This window comes from Plectropomus leopardus, chromosome 8 (genome assembly GCF_008729295.1).
Source record: "Plectropomus leopardus isolate mb chromosome 8, YSFRI_Pleo_2.0, whole genome shotgun sequence".
NCBI lineage: Eukaryota > Metazoa > Chordata > Actinopteri > Perciformes > Serranidae > Plectropomus > Plectropomus leopardus.
The window spans coordinates 20,456,533-20,479,685 of NC_056470.1; the positions used below are offsets into that span (position 1 = coordinate 20,456,533).

The window sequence follows — 23,153 nt, forward strand, 5'->3', positions numbered from 1 at the left end:
CTGAGCATATTTAAACTCTCTACAATGAGCCCTTGCAATGTAATATGAGAGTATTTTTTTAAGTGATCCATACAGTTGCGTAGAATTTTATCGTGTTATAAAAGGACTTAAACCTATAAAAAGTAGCAACAGTTGACATGTGTGCACAAAGTGATTATCCATTGCAATGTTATTCAATTGTGTGTATGCAGGGCATACTTTAGAAAAGCAATGGTGTCATATTGGTAATATTTCATCAAGATGTCAAAAAGATTAGCTAGATTAGATTAGATGGTGTCCTTAAAGTATTAATAAATGTAACTGCTATGCTGTGCAGTTTTTAAAAAAGTAGTTGGTTCAGACAATGAGAGTTAGCTTGAAGAAGGATTGGCTGTTCTGGGCTCCAGCTTCAGTTTGATGGGATTCTTGGGTGTTGTAAATCCATCATTTCCAAGCACAATTGGAATCTAAGAAAACAAAACAAAAAAATGTTTTACAAATGAAGCCCTTCCCAAACTCAAATCCAATCTCACCCAATCATGCATAAAATGTCATTATTTTATGACCACAAATACTGAAAATGTTTCCTCACTTCAGTCTCCTTGCACGTGACAAAGCTGAAGTTCTGGAGGATCTCCGCCATGGCCAGCTTCATCGTCAACATAGCAAATCGCATGCCAATACAGTTCCTTGGCCCTGCTCCAAAGGGTAGGAAGGCATAAGGATCTATGTTGTCTTTATTCTCTTTGCTGAACCTAAAAAAAAAGGTGCACAAAAAATTTCAATTTATACACCAAATATCCAAGTTTGGGTAAAATCCAACCACAACCTGCCATTAGACCAGTATAGTACCTCTCAGGTTTGAAGGCCTCGGGCTCAGACCACAAAGCAGGGTCATGGTGGAGAGTGTAAACTGGTACAGTGATGACAGTTCCTTTAGGGATGGTTACACCGTTAATTTCCACAGAAGACTTTGACACCCTCTCTAATCGATTAGCGATAGGGTACAGCCTCATGGACTCATTTATCACCATGTCCAGGTATTCCATCTGCATCAGGGCTTCATATGTTGGTTGACGCTGGTGTATAAAGCAGTCATTAGTTGGTAACACATGGGTTTCTAGTAAAAACAATTATTAAATCCAAACATTTCCCAAGTAACCTTTTCCGGGAAGGTTTTATCAATCTCCTCTTGCAATGTCTTTTGGATGTCAGGGTGGGTTGCCAGATTGTAGGCAACAAATCCCAGTGTGCTGCTACTGGTTTCATAGCCAGCAAAGATGAATATCATAGCCTGAGACAGGATCTCATGATCAGTCAGTCCTGTATCATAAACACACAACAAATAAAAGATTATCACTGCAGTGATAATAGTCAAAGCAACTGCTGTTAGCTCAACCTGTAACTCTGCAGTATGCTATGGGAAGGCCAGTAATGCATTGGCTTATAATTGACCATTTGTTTAGTTAAATTTAGTTGAGTTTATTAATTTGTACATTTAGATACAAAGAAAAGAAACAACAGAAAAAGGAAATAAAACAGTTTATATGTCGGCGTTTCTGGGCGCAAACCCTATATCTCCACATTTACCTTTTTTTCTATAAAAATAGTACATTAATCATATTATATACATATCTTTATTATTATTTTTGTTATTTTACTTCTACTTCTAGTTTTGCTGCTGTAACAAAACAATTCCTCACGGGATTAATAAAGTAATTCTATTCTTTTGGAGATTGGAGGTTTGTATCCGACAACAGCGATGTGCAGGTGAGGCAGAATCCCACAATGGGCTTTTATAAGGACTGTACTGTAAAAGAATAAAATATACAAACATTTAAAAATGATGCAAGGTAAAAATCAACATAGTTATGTATCTTCCACCCATTCATTACTACTGTAAACGAAATAAACATATCATCAAATAAATTAGTACTGTGCAGAATCACAGCAGCCACACAACACAGCTACGATCTACACAGAACCAAATCTTTCTGACATCGAACCACTTTAAAGTTTCTCTTTGTATTGAGACAAAGACACAGAAGCTGTCAAACAGTTCAAGATCATGTTCCATAATTTAGCTCACCAGTATTTTAAACGGTGCTGTCCTCTAAATGTATTATAAATATTTCATTCAGGAGACATGACTTTTCTAATGTCTGACTGGACAGTTAAGGAACTCAGTGGGGTCACTGGTTTTTGACTGATTTTTGGGGGGCATTTTTGCCTTTATTAGACAGGACAGATCAACAGCATGAAAGGGGGAGAGAGAGGGGATGACATGCAGCAAAGGGCCACAAGTTGGAAATGAACCCAGAGCTGCTGCGGCAAGGACAGTGCCTTCATTTATAAGGCGCCTGCTTTATCCATTCAGCCACTGGATGCCACAAGCTCTGGCAGTTTCTAAAACAACTTTACAAAGTTGTTTACAAGGTTCTGGAGCACCAAGACAAAACAAATCATGCCATGAATTCTTTATCGTCTTGCTTATTGATCCAACTCTTACCCGACTTTTAAACCTTAGTCTTTGTTTGTTTTTAACAGTCTGACCACTGTTGACCAACCAAAATGCTCTCCAACGAATTTCCTTTTTTCTTTTTACAAAAAATCTCATTGTACACACGTTAAGAAAACACAGAACTTGGTCACAGTGAAAAGCAAGGCTTTTTTCTCAAGGATGAAAGTGACCCTTGACATCTTAAATTTAGCCTTCAGCATTAGCAATAGACAAAATTGTCAACTACAATTCCTCAGTCTTATTTCTTTATCTACCTTTTTGGGTTTTTGTATCATCTTCATTGTTCTCTGACACCTGAGCATCCACCATAAGCTGCATGAGGTCCACTCGGCTCTGCAAGACAAAAACAAGTGGGGAATCCTATTTTGATTTTCCAGTTTTGGGCTCAATGGAAAGGTTATATAAACAAAACATGCAATACCAGAATTACCACCTTGTGGTTGTATGCCACAGCAAACCAGTCAAGTTGCGCTTGTAGTTCACACCCATGTCTGTGAAAACATGGATGCTTCACATATATCTACGCAACCAGCAAAGTTACAAGGTGGACACCAAAAATTAGTGTCACCAATTCAGTATCTGACCAAATGTCTCCCCTTCTGTTCCATTGAATAATGGCCAGAAAGGTGTTATTGCAGAACAATGTGGTGTCAGAGTAAGGCTGACCTTTCACCTTTTGGATATAAAATGTCATCAATGCATTTTAGTCAGTTCATATTTAAGTCCAAGTTAACACTGGTGCCAAATTTTAGGAAACTCCCTCAAGGCCTTCTTGTGATATTGCATCCATGTGAATAAGATGGGCATAAGACCACCAAACTCTAATCAGTTCCTCTTTAAGTCCAAGTGAACATTTGTGCCAACTGTGAAGAAATTCCCTAAAGTTACAGTGTTCACATGAATGCTACTAATGGACGGACAACCAGAAAACATAATAGCTCTGTCCACCGGCAAGAAAGCATAAACATGGCCAACAATCAAAATAAAATCTACAGTACATACTGTATGCACACTACCTTGTGGTCATCCTTATTCCGGTCTGATTTGATTGTTTCCAAAAATCTGTAAAAGAATTTTAGCACATCGCCAGGGAAGAATGACAAGTCCATCTTCTCAAAAATCCCCTTCAAGAATGGAAACAGAACTGGAAAGAATGAAATTATAAATATATCAATCAGGGCTCAAGGGCACAAGATACAAGACATTCTGGTGACACAGCATGGTATCAGGCATACCCGCAACCACAAGCAAGGGATTCATGAAGTTGAACGTGACCATTTTCTTAATGTTTGCTACAAAAGGATCAGAGGGATGGTTGATGGAATCAATGTCCACACTGAAGGCGGTGCTGGTCACAACATCCATACTGTAAGGTCCAAATGATCTGCAAAAAAAGGCAAATGATTAATGTAGGAACAAAAAAAAGCCATCTAAATATTTGTGTAAATAAATGTTGTTTTCTTCTCAGTGAATAGCACGAATAACAAAATCACCTACCAAATATAAATAATATTGATGAAGAGTCTATGCCCAAATCTCATCACAAACCATAACAGTACTCACTCTTTAACCGCTATGACTTCGTCCGCTTTCACTTTCTTGTGAAGACTCTTGATCAGATTACTTGAGTGGCGCAACATTATCGAGTACATCTGCTCAGAAGTAAAAAAAAAAAAAACATGGAATCATTATTTATTTTCATGCCCCTTGAATGTGTGAATAATGCACCGAAAATGAGTATTGCATAAAAATATGTTACGTTCACACAAAAATAAAAAACACATACTTTTCCCTTTTATCTGTAGTTCTATTTATTAATACACAGTAGACTGTTTTGGTGTGAGTTGCCAATTGTTGGAGATATCGGTTGTATAGGTGTCTGCCTTTTCTCTAATATAATGGAACTAGAGGGCACTCAGCCTGTGGTGCGCAGTGAGCCAAAAAACACATTTGAAGAAGTCATTACTCATTACAAAACTTGAACAATGTCTCTTTCCAGAAATTATGACCCGGTTATTCAAGATAATCAACAGACCTTGTTGTGAGCAGTTTAATGTAGGGTCTATTTTCTTTCTTAGGAGCTTCTCCTATCAGAAGTACTTGCACGCTTCTTTCTGCGGTGATACCGTTGGCCTATAGCTCCAACACTCGACAACTGACACCAAAACATTATTCTTCTTTAAAGCTGCAGTGTGCTTTTTAACCTCTTTCAGGCGTCCGCTGGTGAATGATGGAGACAGCACACCACGAATCCTCTTCCATTCCTCATCTTTTACTTCTGATACAGCATCACGTAAGGGTCCATTCAGGCCAAAATCCTAAACCACACACATACATGCACACAAATAATGCCTTTTTTTACTCTGTGTTCTCCGATTAGTATTGGGAAACTGTCCCTACGTTGTTTTCTTTCTTACCCGTCTGTTGGTGAAGACAGAGTAACACTCCTTAACCAAGATTGTTTTGATCATATCTGTGTCCATTACGGCCAGTAAAGGCTCCCTGCCATCGTACAGCCTTTAATTGCAATAGCAGATATTGTGGCGAGTCAGTTACAGCCTTGAAGCACTGCATGAGAAATTTATGGTAGGGTGTATTCTTGCAAACACACTTACCCCCACAACTTTCCATATTTCTGATAGCATTCTGTGTCAAAATTGTGGACGCCCTGAGAAATAAAATGAGAGTGGTGTAACAAAGTTATCAAAACAGTCAGTATCTACTTAGATTACTGCACTAATCTGACAAATGCGTCTCACCCTTCTATATTCCAAAAATGTCCCAATAAAGGGCAAAGGTGTGGGTCCATCGATGCCTATTTTCTTAAAAAAGCCATATGGAGCATATCCATATCTGAGAATAAAAAAACAAAACAGGATTAGAGCACCGAGACCACATCTATCTGTTACTACAAAAATCAGTTTATCTCATTTTCTATATGTTATTTTGTGAAACTCCTCTAGAATTTATTTCATGCCTTGTCTTTGTATGGATCCAATTATATGTTACAGACTGAAATACAGAGTGAAATAAAAAAAACCCTATTTATTTATTTATTTTTAAACTCAAAACAATATTCCTAATTATTACAATTATGTATTTTAAATTGTTACAGAAAATAAACATTTTTGGTGCTTTTTCTCTCTTTTTGTGCAAATTTTCAGGTAATTTCTCACAAATATTTTGGGTCATATCTTGTCAAATAGGGGAGGGAGCAGGTGGGAAACACTTTCCTATGGGGGAACACATTTCGACACAACACCTGTATTTCCCCAAAGTCCTGTCTGCAATAGAGAGTCTACTGAGGAGACAGACAGCATTTCATCCACAACATATCCAGCCACAAGCAGCATTAGTTCTCTGTGGCCTGCAGCTGTCCAAAGTTTGGCTGTTTAGTCTGTGTAGTGCTTCAACTATGACTGAGGAAGGCTCACTTTTGGTGGAGTGTATTTCCTGGATCTTCTCGTTGTTGAGCTGTTGCAGCTTTTTTTTTTTTTTTTTTTTCAAATTTCGTCCCGGCAAAACCAAAGCAAAAGGACACACGTTCAGCTGCTTCATAATGAGCGTATCCACTTTACAAACTAACGTTGTTTGCTGCTTTGTAACGTGCGTGCGCAGCCTGTCAGTTGTAAAGCAATGGCAAAAGTTACGATGTAACGAATTACTTGGTTTTGGGGTAACTGGCATTGTATTACTGGAATTTGAATAGTACATTACCCGTTTTGATAAAAAAAAAAAAAAGTAATGTTATTACTGTTCACAGTATAACAGAAATAAGTGCAAAAACACTACTACTCAAACTTTGGTCAACCTGGTTGTTTTTAAACTTTCTATATAAATAAAGTTGACCTGACCTGACACACAGCCCCAGAATCTTTCAAACATGTCAACAAGCAGAAGGATTTTTCTCACTCACTTTTAGTGTGGAGTTTAATTTGTTTGGAGAGTTACTCTCTACGCCAGAGATAAACAACACACCATACTCACGCTGCGATGAGAGTGATGAGAAATACTATTAAAGTCCAAGTCTCGATGGAAAAATCCGGAAAATAGCCCATCTCTGTTCCTCTGCACACCGCTGAAGACTGTGGTAACTCACTTCCCAGTGTTAGGAGTTCAAGCTGGAGTTTAAACTGGGCAAAGGGGCGGTCCCACATAGCTGGAAAACATTCAAGTTACATAACATTATGTCTCAATCTTTACCTGTGAATACAGTGACTGTTTACCTACTAAGCAATCTGCATTCAATTTCCAACAGTGCTCTTTTCCCCCTCTTGTTCCTTTTAAAGATAATATCTTGTCACCCTTTCACCAGGAGTTGAAATATTAATAGTATTTCAAATTATTTTAGTAGCTAACACATAATTTATCATTCTATATTATCAATAAAACAAAGAAATTATATTGATATAGTAAGTGCCAAGTGTTGCATTTTTCCCAAACAAAGGCCACAATGTATTGCAAGAAGATTGGTGAAAATATATGATGGTGTAAGACAGTGTCACACACATTATCAAGTCTCCTGATATTCCTGTCTAAATGACATGAAATATACACCAGCCTACTAGAAAACAGGCCTTTTCCACTGCAGACATTTTGCCATAGTAGGAAAAGCACAGGTGGAACTAATTACATTAACAATGGCTCAGATTCAAGTGTCCCTGTAAACCATGGCAGTGTGACAGTGAGCCAGCAGGCAGAATACCAGGACCCTGAAACTGAAGCGGATAAATCCAATCATTATTTACACCTGTGCTATTCTGACTGTGGCAAAATGTCCTCCATGAAAATGGGTGTTAAAATATTTACAAAACAAAAAATGAAACAAACTTCAACTGGCTTAAAGCTCAGCAAGAATTGCAGAGGCCAGCCATTAATTATACAATCAGTGAACTCATCCTGTGCTTTACAGAAGCAGGCGTAACTAAGATAAGGTTCCCCTGAAGAAAGATGTAAAGTCCAAAGCTGTGGACAAATGAATATAATACAGCGTATTTACTTTTTCCTGGTTTTGACCTTTTAGCCAACCTGCCGAGCATTTTTTTCTCTGGATCAAATGTGAGGGTCACAAATTTATATGACATTTTGACAGCTTGAAAAAACAGGTGTTATGCAGTCTAAATAGAGTTAAAGTTAAGGAGTAATAAATGACCTTTAGTCATTTACTTCATGTTCTTAATTACTGCTGTCAGCCAGTTTGTGTCTACACTATATGGGCAAAGGTTGTGCATGGCAAAATGAATTAGTTAAGTAAGTTAACATTTATATAGTTCCATTTAAATAAAGTAGAAAAAAGAAATGTTATGTCAAGAAGCGAGAATGTTACTTCCCACTGACTGTTCAGATCATATATAAACTACTGTGGAACTTAACTGCAGTCTTCACATGGATGTACAATATAAAATTTATACAATATATAATTTTAAAATCTTTAAAATGTTTACTCAAATGCTAATAGAGACTGAAATGAGCTTCTGATTCCCATCACAGTAAAGGAAAATGTCTGTGCAGTAAAACTGAACGTGGCTGAAATGATCTTGATACATTATATATGTTTCACTATTCTTTTAGTATGGAATGTTTTTCTTTCTTTCTTTCTTACTACAATATAGTATTAGTACCCTATTGTAGAACAAGATGTTTTAGAATAAAGTCCTAATATTGTGAGAATAAAGTTGTAATTTTGAGAAAGAAATCATAATATTATCATAATTAAGTGGCAATTTAATGAGAATCGAGACAACATTTGATTTCAAGGGTAAAAGTCTTAATATTACATGACTAGACTTGTAATTTTCCTTGTTTAATCACATAGTATTTTGTCTTTTTTTGGTCTTTGAAATATTGCAACCTTTTATTTTAAAATCATAACTTTATGCTTACAATATTCCAACATTATTCTCATTATTTTAATACTTTTTCCTCACAATTAAGACATTATTACTGTAATTGTATGACTTCAGTTTATCCTCATTCATACTAACCAGCCTATGTAGACTTTAGTTTAAATAGATTTAAAGTATTGTTAAAATTAAGGCTAAAGTCAAAATGCAAAATTATAGGGAGTACGTTAGGCCCTGGATAAATGACTGTACTGCACTTTGAAGTACTGCAAAGTTCTACTGTTGTAAATTGTCTCCCTTGTCAAAGTCATAAACAATATCAGAAAATATTTGCTGTGTCATGCAGCCCCAGTGGTATCACATAGATATATGAATGACAGTAAGAGCAGCCGATCAAAGTTTGATCTGATCGTGTGTTTAGTTAGAGAATCGTGTTTAAGGAAAAACATCAGTAGCAGAGTGAAATACAGAAAATGGAGAGAAAAGTGTCCTTTCTGCCTGGTTCAGCGCAGTGAGACAAAGTACATTTCCAAACACTATCAGCAGCAGCGAACGGTCGATGACCATAATTAACAACTCTGCAGCCACTCTGCAGCCAAGTCCATGGGATCAAGCATGTGTACCTGGCTGCAGCAACATATTTACACTGTGCACAGACCCATATAATCTGCTTCCAAACTTTTCTTTGCTGCAAACAATCAGCCTTTTGCTGGATCCTCAACAACAGGTTCAACAAGTACAGACTTAAACAAGTTTTCTGTTCAGTCTTTTCTACGTAGACATTGTTGCATCTATCATCATGTTCCCTAACTCTCTAGTTACCCGTCAGCTGCACAATCTGTCTCCCTTGCCTCTTACTTCGGATGCATTTTTGCCTCCTGGATTACAAAAATAAATGAATAAAGCAAAAGAAAACTCATCAAGAAGTCACGCAAAGACAGTGGCACCTGTCAGCTGAGTTGGTAGAAAAAAATACTCTGTTGTCACATGAGGAGGCTGCCTTTGGCTGTGGCTGGGTCAGCAGAGAATAAATAGAGTTGTTTTTCTCATTTCTTCTCTCGTATTTCTGTGATCCCATGTGAATGTATCAATGTCAATACGCTGCATGTGTTTGTGTGTGTGTGTGTGTGCCCACAATTTTGCAAATGCCTGTCTGCCTGCAGCACTACACCGAGCGACTGGCAATAGTTGCTCTCTGTTTGGCTCAGATCAATCTTATAAAGATGAGTTTCCAAGAAGTAGTGAGAGAAGGCCATGAGAGACAGATAAAGTATTGAAGGGAGGCCATAACAAACAGAGAAAAAAGCTGATGATGAGGTCTGAACATGAAGCAGGGGGATGTGGGAGAATAATGCACAAATGTATCAAATGGCTGCTGATTGATTAAAAAAATCTCCAGAGGCCAAAGCTAACATTTCTGACATTTTTGTTTTAAATTGCTCTGGGGTACTTTGCCAGACGATAATCAATTACACGCCGTAATGCAGTTCAACATTCAGTACAAGTCGAAGATGGAGCCATTAGGCTGCAGTTACATAGTTTTTGATGCTATTCTGAGGAGAGGGGAAATTAAGAGGTGTGTAATAGCAGCTGGGTGGCCAGTGTGTCCTCCAGATGTTGTCTGGGATATGTTAATTGACCTGCTAATGAAGTCTGGGCTCCTCCTGTCAGCTCTGAGCCTCGGAGAGTCTGTGACATTGTAAGGGACACCTGCCTATCTGTCCAGATGACAGCAAACCAGAGTTGTAATGAGACACACACCAGCCTGTATCACTTGTTCTCACTTTATGTCACACACACTCACACGTGTTCATGCCTGCATACATGAATGAAAACCTTGCATGAAACCCATTTAAAGGTCTTGGATTGTTGGATTAATGGCCTCTAGTGGCTGAGGTTGAAGATTGCAACCAACTGAAACTTCTTGAGTGTGCAAATATTCATGTCCTTGGATAGGACAAAGTTATTCAAAAAAGGCTGGGCCACACACTTTAACCCATGGGAGCAATGGGATTCGACCAGCCCGTTCCGCACTCATTCTGACTTCATAAAATAGTAATGCTTTGTCAGTGCTTTCGCATGTGCATAAAATGCCACTGGCCAATGTAAGTTGAAAATGTGGTCCGACAGAACTAGCTGTGCTTTTTTTGTACATTGGTGGATGGCTGGGCGGTACCTGCCACATCTGTCCAATACGCACAAGAGTGGCGTCACTTGAGAATGCAGCCGGACAGAACCTGACGCGTGCGCGTGGCTGGCTGAAACACTGCTTGTAACTACATGATATAAGGAGTGTGAGGGTGCTTATGTTGGGAGGGGAGGTGGATTTGTCTAACAAACCTGATGCAGGAGTCTGATGTTCACTTCATGTGTGAAAGCAATGTTTTTTTTTTTTTCTACGCCTACCCAGTTGCCCCTTCTAATCTTAACCACCTGTGACTTTGATGCCTAAACCTAACCATCCGTGCCAGCATGTGTGTTGGTTGGTGTCTCAGGTTGGTTGCTGTTTGCTGTTGTTGCCTAAACATAACAATGTGAAGTCTTATCTCACCCTGTGCTTATGTTGACATCATCATAGTGGCATTCTGGAATGCAAAGAGAAGATGCAGAAAGATACCTAAAATGTAGTATTTAGATGCAGAGGTCCACTGATAAAGCTGCAGTATGTAACGACTTGAGATAAGAACATGTTGGGATGACGTGCAGTGTAATGGAATCCACTGCTGGGGTGCGTGGTGGCTCAGTGGATAGAGCAGCACCCCATATTCAGAGATTATATCCTCACTGCAGTGGCCGTGGGTTTGACTCCGTGCTTGACCCTTTGCTGCGTGTTGGCCCCCCCCCTCCCCCCCCCTTTAACGCTTAAATTGTCCTGTCCATTAAAGGCAATAAAAGCCCAAAACATAATCTTTAAAAAAAAACAATTGAAAATTCCTTTATGGAGAATTTGCAATGTGGCATGCAAAGTTTTAACCAGCCAGCAGTATTACATTCTTCATAACTCTCACAAATATTCACAGTCATAGAGCTGTCAGGAGGCCCTCAATGTTAATTGAACCCTTTTGCATTTGGCTATGACCACCCTAGCTTGTGGATAGCCTGGTGAATGTCACCTTCTACAGCCACTGGGTGTGTGCATGCATTTGGGTGTTTATGTGTTTCTCTCTCTCTCTTTAACTGCCCTGCATGTGAAAGCAGTACATGGTGAGTCATGCTGGGGAGAGGTGTCTGGCTGCAGCTGCCGGATAGGAGGAAGAGATTTTTAAATTACAGCATGGAAAGGGGGCAGATGACTGTTATTGTCTGGTAGTTTTAAAGGTGAAAGCAAAGTCACTTTATACCACAGTCACTAATTAAGAGGCACAGACAGAAGCAATCTGGTCTCTTCTTGAAATAGAAAATGTTTTCTTCTGACTGCTTTTTTAAACTGCCATGTATTTCTTATCACTTCTGTGCAGCAGAGGGCAGCACAGGGTAACATTTGTTACGGTCAAAACAGACAGTAGAGATTTGCTGGAAGTTAAGATGTAAACAGCCACTTGTCTGTCACAGATAACCTTTCTGCCTCTGAAAAGGTCATATAATATGGTGCCTTATTAATTTTTACAATACATTCACAAGCTCTATCACAGTTTGCTCTGATGAAATGAAATGATGAGACACACTTTCTCATTAGCGCTCTTTAGCTTTTAGCAGCTCACTGCTCTGTAGCTTTTCTCTGCAGGCTGCTGTGCCTTTCACCGATTAATATTAGTCCTCTGAGCATCCGTCTTGGCCCACAACCCCTACAGTACCAGTGTCTCACAGGAGGAGCCACATGGCAGTGTGAAGTCACAGGGGGGGACAGTTAATGGCAGTCAGGCTGGTGCAATATGTCTCTGTACAGCAGCAGGTACAGGGTACCCCCCCACCCCAGGGAGCTGAGTAACATTGGGACTGTGTCCCGACCGAGGCACTGCAAAGTCACACGCCTGCAACACCGTGACGGCACACCGCAGAGTTTGGACCCTCTGTCTCTTTATATTTCACATATTTGTGTGACAGGGAATGTAGGTGCAGTTTCCTTTCCCCTGTTAGAGGTAGAGGGGAAACAGCAGGGAGAGAGGGAGGGAGAAGAGTAGAGAGAGGGGAAATCTGTATGCAAGAATGATAGAGGCACTGATGCAAGCTTCTGAGTGTGTGTGTGTAATGTTTACTTGTTCGATGCCAACTCCGGTGTCCAATTTATCCCATTAATTTAGACAGGAAATCATGTCCACCGTCTGGCGGCCACTTTCTATGAGTTATGGCTGCTCGTCTGAGCGAGCTGCTGTGATGAAAGGCAACTTTGCTGGCAAAAATGCACCAAGACACGGGAGCACATATACAGAATAAAAACATGCGCGCGCACACACACATACACACACACAAACACACACATGCACACAGTACAGTGACAGGGTGATTTAGTGGCTTTTAATTATTCCTAAATTGCCTGTCTTTCCCTCTCTCAAAGCAGTGCTTGATAACTCACAGTTATCCTATGTGAAACAAGATCCTACTCCAGGTACTGGGAGAAGCACAAGCCAGTGTTTGGTGGGTGTTAGCTTTTAGGGTGTTAGACTTTAGAGTCCATTACATAGCTTCTGGTCTGAAACTAGCAGTCGGAGGAAAGTGCAGAGTGAGCAGAGAAGGCATGGTGAAACCCTAATAGATCTCTGTACTGTAAAGAGCAAGACTGTGAAGACCAAGACTCCATCACTGCCATCAGTGACGTGCGCTAAATCTCTGAATCCACTAAATCCACCTGCTCCACATTCGGCTGCATTTCCAAAGGATTTCTGAGAGGTACAGAGCCAGTGACTTGTGATCCTAAATCCCAGCGCTATGTAGTGCCAAGCTGATGTTTGAAACAGCCCAAGGGTAGAAAGCTTTGGTCAGAGCTGTGTCCTTATCTGACTGCTACCATTAATTTTACAAATTCAGTGTTTACAGAGCCATCATTTCACACAGTTTTTGCTTTAGTTATTTGGGTAAAAAAACAGATGGTATGGATACATTAACTATAAACAGAACCAACTTTTTAAACAATCTATCATATTGGATGCTGTACATCTAAAAAAAAAATCTATATCTGACTATTAACTTTTCTAACTCAACCTTGTCTGTTGTGCTTGAAAAAAGAAAAACAAACAAACAAACAAAAAAACCCCATAATATTTCCATCAGGTCACCTGATGTGTTCACTATGCTCTGTAACACCCAATAATGTAATTATTTCCAAAAAATGTAATAATGTCTGAAAATGTAATAAAATTTGCACTTAACTTGATTGAGGAAGAAAACCAGCTTATGTAATAGTCTGATCAATAATGTCATAAAATGCCTTGGCTGATATTGACATTGTTACCATAATATCTTATTACATTATTGGTAATATCTTACACAGGGCATAGTAATGCAAACTTTTCCTTATCAGAAAATACAGTGAATCACCAGGGGTGTATAAAGCACCCAGAAAAAAAGTGTTAAAGTCTTAAAGCAGTGGTTCTCAACTTTTTTGGTCAAACCCTTTTAAAACTAAAAAAATCCATAATTCATTTTTAATTGATAGCGATTTTAGTTTAATACATGTTTGCCTGAGAACAACATACCACTTGACATCTGCTGAAAATTTACAATTCAGTTTAACACCTTGAGTTTACATATCCAAAACATCAAATCAGTGTCAAATGTTAGTGTCATGTTTTCCTACTGAAAACACTAACAATACCATACATTTTGTATACCTGCACACTTTATATTCTGGGAAAAAAAACATACTTTTGGTTTTTCGTGATATTTTATTAAATCGTCAGTTTAGAAAAGAAATGACCACCTCAAAGGTATTTTTTCATTATTAAGAGTATATAAGAGTATATAGTATATAGCTATCTTATATAAGAGTGTTTCCTGTTGCTGGAATTCGATGGTTGAAATGACTGCAGGGACGGATTACTCATTTGCAACATGGACATACTCCCGTTATTTTCAACTTGTCAGAGAAAAGGACAAGAACATAATAGTAAAGTGCAATTTATGTGTGACACCGAGGGAACTCTCTACATGGAGAAATAGCACCAGTAACTTGAAGAAACACCTGGACAGGTGCCACGCTAATGCTAAGCTAACCACAAGAGTTTTAGGCGTGGAGAAGAGAAAGAGTGCGTCAGCTGTGCAGCGCCTAATTGCTGTAGCCTATTCAAAGGACACAGACAAAAATCTCCAACTGTGTATGTATGTATAGAGTAGATAATAGATGTATTTGTTTTCATATGAGTCCACTAAAACTAACGTTACACAAAGTTATTAACTGTGACTTTACCCAGGGTTACCAACTCTTACACTCCTGGCATGTGACACACGCCTTCACCGTCAGTCTTACACTCTCAAGCTTCCCAGGCAAATCTCACGCTAAAACGTTGTGACAGCAAAGGTGTTGAACAATCATGTAAACAACTGTGAACAACTTTGACTCTAATACAGCTGAGTACTGATAACATAGCAGTGTTTCACTATCGCGGATCAAACAACTGATGGTCCGACAGCAGCGCAGCGAGAGACACACAATCAATGCAGAACTTCTTGTCACAGCACCAAAGTGTCTGAAACAGCCAAACATTCAGCAGTGCAAAGTGACTCCTTTAGACTTCTACAGACTACCTTGTTTTAGTTTCAAGTTTAGTCAGAATTTGGATGGAAGTATTTAGAAACACCAGGACACATCGTCCGTGTCTCGTCCAGCTGCTTGCACTGAGCTCTCATGATTATTAACCGGGGCAGATGTAGTGATTTGGGGGCCTGGGGCCATAGGCACATTGCCTTATTTTCACCCTTTCTCAAACTCGGAATTTTTGCAGGCTGTGGGCAGCTATAGAACAAGAGGGACTGGAAATTTCCCAGTTTTCATTTCTGGAATCTGGTCACCTCATACACAAGTACAGTACTTGAGTAAATGTAACCTTATTTAAATTTCACCACTGTTGACCAATAAACATTTAACTGTCTAAAACTGTTCAATGTGTAATACTCGCAATAGCAAATAGAAATGAAAAGAAAACAAGATTGTGTGTCTTGACATGTCATTCGGCTATCGGTTACATTATAGTAGGCTATAGCTCTATTGTGTGTCATATGATATGAATAGGCCTAGATTTGAAATATTTACAGTATCTTACCAGACTTTGATCCTTTGTCTACTTTTGTGATTCTGACAGTTATAGTTAGTTAATATATAATGCATGACATTTTGGAAGTAACTGTCCCACACTGTATATATACGTGTACATAAATAAATATTGCAACCCGTCAGATTTATCTTGTGACTGCTCCTAACCCTAGGTTGAGAACCACTGCTCTAAACCTGTGAATGTGAACCAACATGTGAATCAACCGTCATCTTAAAATAGCACAATATGGGTGTGTAGTCTGTTAAGGGCAGAATTAAGTAGTTATGGGCCCTGTCTAGCAAAAACAACATATGTGGTTTGGCTGCAGTTGCAGCTGTATACACCCGAGGCTTTTTAGGGTCATATTTGCAGATTGCTCTTAATACGGAGGGCATTTTGGAATGTGTGAAAGCTGCTTGGAGATGAGAGTTCGTAATCTCTCAATCCATCTTTGGGTTATTTTGAAGGGCTTAGAGTTTTGCTGGTTCGTTGGACATGTGCCTGGGTTCAGGATGTGTGACCACTGTCTGACTGACTAGTAGGGCAGAGATTAACACGCGCACACACACACACACACACACACACACACACACACACTCTAAAATCCAGACAGATGCACAAAACAAACTGCACAGTCATACTCTTGTGTCTTAAATAAAATGTCATGAGGGTCTGTAAATGAGTGCAAAGTTTACACTGTCAATGTTTAAAGTGAGACTACACAACTTTTACTGAGCAGAAGCAAGTAGTGATAAGAAGATAGAAGGTGGAATGAAATATTACCCCGAGATTCTCTTGATTATTTAAAGACATGTCATGTTTACCTAAGAAATGCCAATTTAGAAGGAAATTCAAAATAAGATCTCTTCTTTGTCCAGCCTTGGGCTCCTAGACATATCCGAGCTCAATAAAAATAAATTCAGCTCCTGAGAAATAGCCTCCCACATGTCTCAGCCTTATCCTAATTAAATATATTAAAATTCTCATTTTCCTCTCTCACTGCTGTAATCTTTATTTGTCTGAAATAATCAGCTCTTGGGATAACAGTTAGATCCAAAAGAAAACTTGAATGGCTTATAAATGAGCCCGCACAATTTCAGAAATTTGTCTGAGGTATCAAATTCAAGTTTCCACTCTGTGTATTTTATGTTCTCACACAGCACAACAAAAGAACTCCTTCTTCTTGTGCTCCTTATTTCTCCTAAGGGGCAGGTTAGGAGAAACAGATCAGAATTTAGAAAAGAATTTCCTCTCAGAAAGTTTAGTGTAAACTGAGAAATTTTTGAAAAAAAAAATGTACTCTTAGTTGTAAGTTACACAATGTCTGTCTGGGGTGGATTCATAAATCCAATCTGATACCCCTTTCCCAACAAAATGAGCACATGCACACGGGTTTGGCGGCGCATCACTGCATCTTGCCGATTAAGGAGCTAAAATTAGCATGTTCACCGCTGTATTGTGTTTTCATCACAACCGTTTGGAGCTGGAGGCAATGACTACTGCAGAGTCATTTGAATGTTGATTGTATGCCTTCCCATTGCATTAAAAAGCCACATGTTAGCTGTTTTTTTGTACAGTGGGAATGAGGCTTGATGTTTTACATTAAAGTAAGAGCGCTGTTATTCAAAGAAATAAAGCCTTCTCTCTCCACATAAATAAATAAATGGTTAAGGCCATGACACACCAAGCCAACATCCAATAACTAGCGGTGATGAAAGCCTTTTACTGTCGCCCTGCCACGTCTTGGCCAAATAATTGCATAGGAACACACCAACAAGTACATATATTCTGTGCACGCGTGAGAAGAAATACCCCTCCATACCAGCAGATGGCAGTCATCTCTAATTGTCAAATTCAAAACGGGAAAACAGAAGATTGTTATGATGCTAGTTAGCCAGTTAGCACATTGACAACACAATCTGCAGTTGAAAGAATGAAGCCTATTGACTGGGCGCCAGTGAACAACAACACTCTTAACTTTAGCTATTTGTTTACTTTCCCTCTTCCATTGTCTTCTCATGCACTGAGCTAAACGATCAATCAGAGTGATTTCATTCACAGATGGGCTCCATGGTTGCCGCTTTCAATTCGTAACCGGCAAGAAAAAAAAAAGACGAGGGCCAGCTGTGCGGAGTGAGGGCCGTGGGCGCTCGCTCTCGGCTCGATGTGGGCAGACTGCCAACAGTTGGCTTGCATGTCACAGTCTTTAAGGTAATCACGCAATTACTATGTTTATGCTCTAATGCTCTGAGAAGGTGTTTTGACAAAACAAAAAACAAACAGTACATTCCAACAGTGCTGCGAATTATCAAACAGTCCAGGTTATACCAGGGTGCTCTTTGGCACTCACAGTGAGTATTTCCAAATGCATCCCTAACGTTTGTTAGGGAACAAATTCAACAAAAAACAAATTCATAAATTCATATGTTCGTTTCCTGGGGAGGCAAGTTTTCTTCACAAAATTCATGGTAGCGTGGCAGGACTGATATTCAAATGCTCATCTTCTGGGTGAAGTATCATTTAATGCTGGCAATGCACATCAGCTGTTTCTTTTTAAATTATTTAATTATTTTTTAACTTGGCCCTACTTTAGCCTTGCGGGAGATATTTTGAAATGTCAGCCCATGTGACCATATTTTTTGAGATTATCTGAAAGGCATCTTTATCATAATGAAGGAATATGTCATCCAAATGCAACATCATGCCTCTTTTATGTAAGTCTAATGGGTTTTGGATGACAGTGGAAGTTGATGGCACAGAGGAAGAAGCAGCATGCGATTGAGGCTTTACAGACAATATTCTTTAGTTGGATAATAAGATTTTTTAATAATATTAAAAAGAAACAACTTGAGCATTATCCTTTAAGGGACCATAGAATTATTTGGACTTTGCCTTTGAATGTCACATAAATGATATTTCTAGGACATCTTTTTTCCACTATAAAAATATATCAGAAAGTTTAGAGGATTTATATCTCAAGCCGATTCTGAGAAACCAGGCTCATAAATTCATCTCAACTTTGACCACTGTAATGCTCTCTTTGCTGAAATATAGCACAGACAGAAACACAGCACTCTTCACTCATGTACACAAAGCTGACCATATTATTCAAATTCTTAAATCACTCTACTGGCTGTCAGTGCAATACAGAATCAACTCAAAATATTCTACTAAGAGTGTAAAGCATCAATTGAAGTAAACTTAAAACTTACTCTATGTGTTTTTATGTTTTTTTGCCTATAAAATGTGTGCAAGGTTTGTCTCCTCTCTTATTATTAGTGTATTTATTTATTATAACCTTGTGTACATGTTCCTCATTGCTGTGTGAATTTTATTATAAGGCACATTTAGTGTGAAAATAAATATATTTCTGTTAATTAAGTTGCCTTGCCATTTTTAATGAATACTCTGGAGGAACAGTGAAGAATCTATTATAGTTTCTGTTAAAATTTTAGTTCTGTCTTTGTCCCTTCTGTCTTTGTCCCTTTGTCTTAAAGCTGGGTGATGGACAGCATTACATGACCCTATGCAATTAAGGTGACACTTTCATCCCTTTGTGTTATCTGCAGTGCCATTAGAGACAATCAGAAAGTCCATGGCACAGACAGCCATCACCAGTCTGACCACACCTCCCTCCACCCTCCTCCCCATTTACAGCACAATTGAATCCCATAAAAGATAGTGTCTATTTATGTGTCTGTCTCTCAGCCTGTTACAATGTGCCTGTCTCCCTCTTTCCCCTTATGTGTTTGTGTGTGTGTTTCTTTATCTGCACTGCAGCTTGTGTGTGTGACTGAGTCCGGGGCTTATTGAGATGTATAGGATGACACAGCTGTTATCATACTAAAGCCCCCAGCTGTGTCGGCTATTCTGACATTGATCCTAGTGTGAGATTTTCAAAAATGCACATCAAATCTAAAATACACACATCAAACAGAAACACACGCGCCATGTTTTCATCATGTTATGGGGACAAAAATCTGTGTTTCGGTGCCTGCAAGCGTGTGTGTATTTTTTGTGATGTGTGTCGCATTCGTCTTACTTTGCCTTCAGAGGTAGACTCGCTAATCCCCAAAAGAGGGAACCGAAAGGTGCTATAACGTGCAATAGTTGGATTTGGGCTCTGTGGCTTGTGCAGACCTGACATGGATTTACTGATGGAAAATCTAGTAATTCTCTCTTCTTTAACCTCACAACCAGAGAGCAGCAAACATAACGGATTAGAGACAGTTCAACCCGAGTCAATTACATTTGTCAGGGTGCAAACGAAGAGTTGAACAGTGGTAAAGGTTCTGTTAAGCCCGGGTACCTGAGTCCTGTATCAAAGCTGACAAGACTCATGTTGAGCTTTGCCGTTCTCTGACGGATAATTTCAGTTTGTAACAACTTGGGCCTTATTAACAGAATTATGCAAAAGTCTTAGGCCACCTTTAACTTTGCTATTTTAGCAAGGTAATAATGATCATACCTATTTATTTCACAATAGCCTCTTTACTTTATTATGTGTGTGGTGTTTTAATATGACCAAAAAAATCCAAACAAACAAAAAACATACCCTCATACAACAGTTTGTATGATATCTTACAAACTCAGGAATGACATCAATTCAATTCAGCTTTATTGTCACTCATACTATACATTTGTGTAAAGAGCAGACGGAGAAAACGGATCTCAAAGGATCTCAGGTGGAAAATATAAAAAACATTTCGAGAAGACATTATCACTAAACACAAACACTAAATACTTAAAACATCGTTGCAATAAAACTACTATAACAGGCTGTTCTTAAAAACTGTTCATACATTTTTCTACGAAAGGTTTTGCATCCAAATCGGTACATCCCACTTATTTTGAAAGGCGTCGATCTGTGTCACTGGTTTCCTGGTTCAATGCCGACCTACTTTCCTTGCTGTACTTGTGTGCAGTTGTGCACACAAAAGTAATTGCCTAACCCCAAGATCTCAGCAATTACTTTTGTGTACGTTTATGTCATCATAACTGACAGAAATGTTGTAACACAAAGAAATTACACTTTTCCATGAGAGAGATGCCTGTTGAACCATTTGACACATCATTCTCAACAAAATTTGTTAGTCTTCAGCACAGAAAGAAGTGCATTATGGGGAATAGGTATACATTGAAGCTTCATGACAAATGCCTTGAGGAACTGGGGATTAATCATACTCCAGCCAGGCCTGTCAGGGTGGTGACGGACTTGCACTGCTCAGGGATCACACAGCCTCCCATGCTGACCCACCATCCATTATTGCCATGGTAGAAACACATGTGCAGTAGTGGTACTTATTCTCTCTCTCTCTCTCTCTGTCTCTCTCTCACACACACACACACAGAGTTGATAGTTTTTGAGTATATATAAATGACTCATACAATAAAAAGGTAAACAAACAATCTGCATCACATTCATTATCTCTAGTGGATGACACCAAAGGGCCAGCATATCGTGTTTAATATAAGGTCAATATCAGCCTGATACACACAGATTAGTGTGCGTTTTAGTCTGCGCTGCAGTAGATTTGCTGTTTGGACAGACAGTCCAATTGATGCAGAAATGTTGGTATAGAGTCATGTTTCAGTGTGTACCACTGTGGTTTCATATTCCTTTGCAAATGTTCCGTGTCGCTGTTGAACACAGTGCACAACACTGCAGCAGTCGCAGATGTGTGTGTCTATGTGTCAGATATAAAGCCATGTTGTTCACTTATTTATGCCTCTCTGACACTGCTCTGCTGTCTGTTAGAACAGCCCAAGGTGCAAGACAACACAAGAACACACACATCAATAATTGAAGGTTTCAACAGTACACACACACACACATACACACACACACACACACACACACACACACACACACACACACGCACACACACACACACACACACAATTGCACAATACAAAAGCAGCCACTGGCCAAACCAAAGGAATTCTAGGAAATAATCTTTTTTTTTTTTTTTTTTTTTACAGCAAACACATTTATGTTTTAAGGCACTTTAGTATTTTAACGCAATCATTTGACATTTTGGGAAATTTGTTTGTTCCCTTTCTTGCAAAGACTTAGATTAGAAGATAGATGCCAGCAGCTGGTTAACTTAACATAAAGACTGGCAACGGGAGCAAACAGCCTGGTTCTGGCTAACTCCAGCCCGTTACTCTTACAATTTCTTATGGCCTGTAGGCAGATTTTGTTACCTTTAGACAGAACAGTTTCTACCCATTCAAAGCTAAGCAGGGATATGAAGCTGTTGTCCACAGCTTCATATGTACTGCACATATTTGAAGATTATATCAATATTCTCACCTGACTCCTGGCAAGAAAGCGAATAAGTGTTATCACCCAAATGTTAAACTTATGCTGTACAAACATTACGTGTTTCATGTGAAAGTTTGGTATGATTTAAGTGAAAAAAAACACACCTCAGTGTATTGAGTGTGACCAATGATACTGAATTTACAGTCTACAAGGTGGCCTTTCAAGTTAACCCGGGAGCTAGAAAACTTTTTCGATGTATGCGCCAGGCGAGCAACTCCAAATTGATAGGCACCATCTTTGGTCAGCTGTCTAGTCATTATTAAGTCTATGGCTAAAGGTCAATTTCTTTACATAAGTGTCTGCAACTGAACTGTGTAGAGGTGGATGTGGATGTGGCCAAGCAAATCTCTCTCTTTGTCTTCCCCTGTGTGTGTGTGTGTGTGTGTGTGTGTTTGTGTGTGTGCGTGTGTGTGTGTGTGTGTGTGTGTGTACACTCGAACCAGTGGAAGGAGGCGTTTCTACATGAGAACAATCTCAGACTGATGAACTACTCTGCCAGAGTGACAATATTGCTTGTGTGGGTTTTTCTCTTTCACAAAGCACTTCCTTTATAAATGTTCCCCACACAGTGTAGTGGAGAAAAGCCCTTCAGAGGTATCAGACTGCTGAGATTACAAACGTGTTTTCTAAGTTTCCAGTTCATTACAAACTCATGCAATACGGTGTAACAGCCATCCAATAAATCCCACTTGTAAAGGCTTATTTGTGTTAAATGTCAGTTTATTCAGTTCAGATTTTATATGATGACACTCTTAGATGTTTAAAGGAGCTGTATATGACAATCAGAGCATATCTGTGATTTCAGCCAGTTCTCATTCTGAACAAATAGTGCTGCTCTGTCAGTGCTTTTGGCGTACAAATGTGATGCCAAAAGCCACCTTCTGCGTCACATGCACGTGCACGGAGGCGTCAGATGATAATGTGGTCGACGGAATTGGTGGTGTTGTTATCATATGATGCCGGACAGCTGGATGGCAGCAGGTGCGTCCATATGCAACATGGCGGGCGGTGTCACTTGACAATGCGACCATGAAATGAGTCACATGCACCTGAAAATTCTGCAGGACAGCGTCAGGTAATAACGCTGTCGGTAACTATGTAATATGAGGAACGCAAGTTCGTTCATAGGGTGGGAGGGAGGGCAAGTAGATGGGTCTGACAGACAGCCGACTGTTGTGCAGGAAATGTAGTGGAACAAAAGTACAGCTTTTATTTAGAAAATATGTTGGAGTAAAAGTGAATATTTACAGAAAAATAAAAACCCAAGTTAATTACTGATACTCCTAAAAAATACT

At 39.2% G+C, this 23,153-nt stretch overlaps 1 protein-coding gene across 1 annotated transcript; it reads right to left on the reverse strand.

Annotated features, from left to right (window-relative positions):
• On the reverse strand, positions 1 to 6,593 carry LOC121946723 (cytochrome P450 3A30-like). The gene is made up of 13 exons (XM_042491444.1): positions 6,488 to 6,593; positions 5,260 to 5,353; positions 5,116 to 5,168; positions 4,918 to 5,017; positions 4,705 to 4,818; positions 4,064 to 4,152; positions 3,736 to 3,884; positions 3,517 to 3,644; positions 2,755 to 2,833; positions 1,142 to 1,302; positions 832 to 1,058; positions 572 to 734; positions 1 to 446 (listed from the first exon to the last, which is right to left on the reverse strand). Exons 1-13 carry the CDS (start codon positions 6,556 to 6,558, stop codon positions 351 to 353), a joined length of 1,524 nt encoding a protein of 507 aa, XP_042347378.1. The 5' UTR covers positions 6,559 to 6,593; the 3' UTR covers positions 1 to 350.
• Between the last annotated feature and the right edge of the window lie 16,560 nt (positions 6,594 to 23,153).

What these genes read in the sequence shown, in the direction of transcription:
- LOC121946723 (XM_042491444.1), bottom strand. Translation starts at nt 6,558, where the DNA reads ATGGGCTATTTTCCGGATTTTTCCATCGAGACTTGGACTTTAATAGTA. An exon ending in CTCATCACTCTCATCGCAGC is followed by an intron (nt 5,354 to 6,487) that starts GTGAGTATGGTG and finishes TTTTATTCTCAG; the next exon opens with ATATGGATATGCTCCATATG. An exon ending in TCCCTTGCTTGTGGTTGCGG is followed by an intron (nt 3,645 to 3,735) that starts GTATGCCTGATA and finishes CATTCTTTCCAG; the next exon opens with TTCTGTTTCCATTCTTGAAG.